This window comes from Sycon ciliatum, chromosome 8 (genome assembly GCF_964019385.1).
Source record: "Sycon ciliatum chromosome 8, ocSycCili1.1, whole genome shotgun sequence".
Classification (NCBI taxonomy): domain Eukaryota; kingdom Metazoa; phylum Porifera; class Calcarea; order Leucosolenida; family Sycettidae; genus Sycon; species Sycon ciliatum.
Window position 1 is genome coordinate 33921890 of NC_088650.1, and position 1920 is coordinate 33923809.

General features: G+C 55.9%; 1 protein-coding gene across 1 annotated transcript; it reads left to right on the forward strand.

The window, feature by feature from the left end:
- The first annotated feature begins 327 nt into the window (after positions 1–327).
- Positions 328–1308, forward strand: LOC135823709 (integrase/recombinase xerD homolog). The gene has a single exon (XM_065336551.1). It carries the CDS (start codon positions 328–330, stop codon positions 1306–1308), a length of 981 nt encoding a protein of 326 aa, XP_065192623.1.
- Positions 1309–1920: the final 612 nt, after the last annotated feature.

A 1920-nucleotide genomic window follows, 5' to 3' on the forward strand; every position in this document is an offset into this window, starting at 1 on the left:
CAAAGAGCTCTATGCCGTGGCGATGGCTTGCAGTACTTGGGGCCATCTGTGGTCCCGGCAACGTATCGTAATGCATTGCGACAATCAGTCCGTTGTCGAATGCGTGAAGTCAACCTCCAGCAAGTCACCAGGCATGATGTCACTGCTGCGTGCATTGTTCTTCGTTTGTGCAACTCACAGCTTCACCATTACTGCCAAATATGTACCTGGCCATCTGAATTCGATCGCCGATGCTCTGTCTCGTTTCAACCTGCAGGCATTCCAGCAGCTGGCACCATCGGCACGGAAAGCCCCGGACACTGCAATCCACCTCCCCCTCCTGGACTGATGCGGGAGGTCGCCGACCTGGCAGCCATGGCAATCGCCCCGACAACGCGGCGCACGTACACCACTGGCGAAAGGAAGTTTACGCAATTCTGTGCGTTGCAGAGATGGACGCCCATGCCGGCTACAGACACGATGCTCAGCTGCTTCGCAGCACACCTCACGCAATCGGTTCAACCACAGACAATTCACGTCTACATGGCCGCAGTACGCAACATGCATCTCGAAGCCGGATTCCGAGATCCAACGATGAACGCGTTGCTGCTGCCACGTGTTATGCGAGGCATCAAGAGGACGGCGACTGACCCAGCAACCCAGCGCACTCGCCTCCCAATCACCATTGATTTGCTGCGGAAGCTCCTCAACCAACTCAGCCTGGACCAACGGCGTCACCAGCAGGACAAGTGCATGCTCAAGGCGGCAATGGTGCTCGCCTTTTTCGGATTTCTCCGATGCGCGGAATTCACTTCGCCTCCGGCCGGGTTTGACCCTGCCACTCATGCCACGCGCCAGGATGTGACTCTGGACGTCACTCAAGGACGCACATATATCCGCTTCCACATCAAGCAATCGAAGACGGACCAATTCCGTCAGGGACATGCAGTGATAATCGGTAGTACCACTTCACAACCTTGCCCGGTTGCTGCCCTCCTGGCATATTTTACAGTCTGTCCGTCTGACGCCGCTGACGCACTCTTCCGCTACCGCTCTGGGAGACCGCTGACCAGGCAGGCGCTGACAGAAGAGCTCCGACAGCTTCTCCCACTCACGGGAACACCCAATTCGCGCGATTACGCCGGTCATTCGTTCCGCATCGGTGCCGCCACAACGGCAGCCATGGCAGGTACCCCTGACTGGCTTATCAGGGCAATGGGCCGATGGAGGAGCGACAGCGTCTTGCGCTACATCAGGACCACCGACACAGACATGGCGCAGCTGACCCAAAAGCTGTCAGAGGTACAAGCGCATCACAGAACGCATTGAGGTATGTAAGAACCCGCCACGCGGGCACGCAACTCGCACCGATGCATGTACCCACACGGCTGACTGTTTGGAACAGCACACGGCAACTTGCTCTGCTAGGATTGTGCTGACAAAATGCGCTGATAGCAACAACAGTGTCATTCACGTGCATTGCAATATGTCACAACTTAGCATGGAGGCTGGGCAACCATGGGCCAGCTATCTCCTCTCATCTGGCAATTATCACGGCCTTCGGCCATCACACTCATACTCCCACACTCCTGCCTCCTAACGGGCATTGCACTTCGTGCGTGGGCCGTCCACACTCCGTCCATTTCATGGGCGCCCATCTCATGGGCTGCACTTTGTGCGTGGACATACATACACACTATCATACAGGCTGTCCACACTCCGCCCAGTTCATGGGTGCCCATTTCATGGGCTGCACCTCGTGCGTGGACTATCCTACATGATTATCACATGCCAGATTCGGTTGCCCAGCACTCCATGAATCCTCCATATGATGTGTGCTCTCCATTGGTCTGCAATAGCGAGTGCATGCGTGTTAATAGCACATTAGAGCTTGCGGTAATGTAGGTTAACACATTGCACAAGCCACCACTTCACATGCGC

Excerpts from the sequence above, each read along its gene's own strand:
- LOC135823709 (XM_065336551.1), top strand. The coding sequence starts at position 328 with ATGCGGGAGGTCGCCGACCTGGCAGCCATGGCAATCGCCCCGACAACG.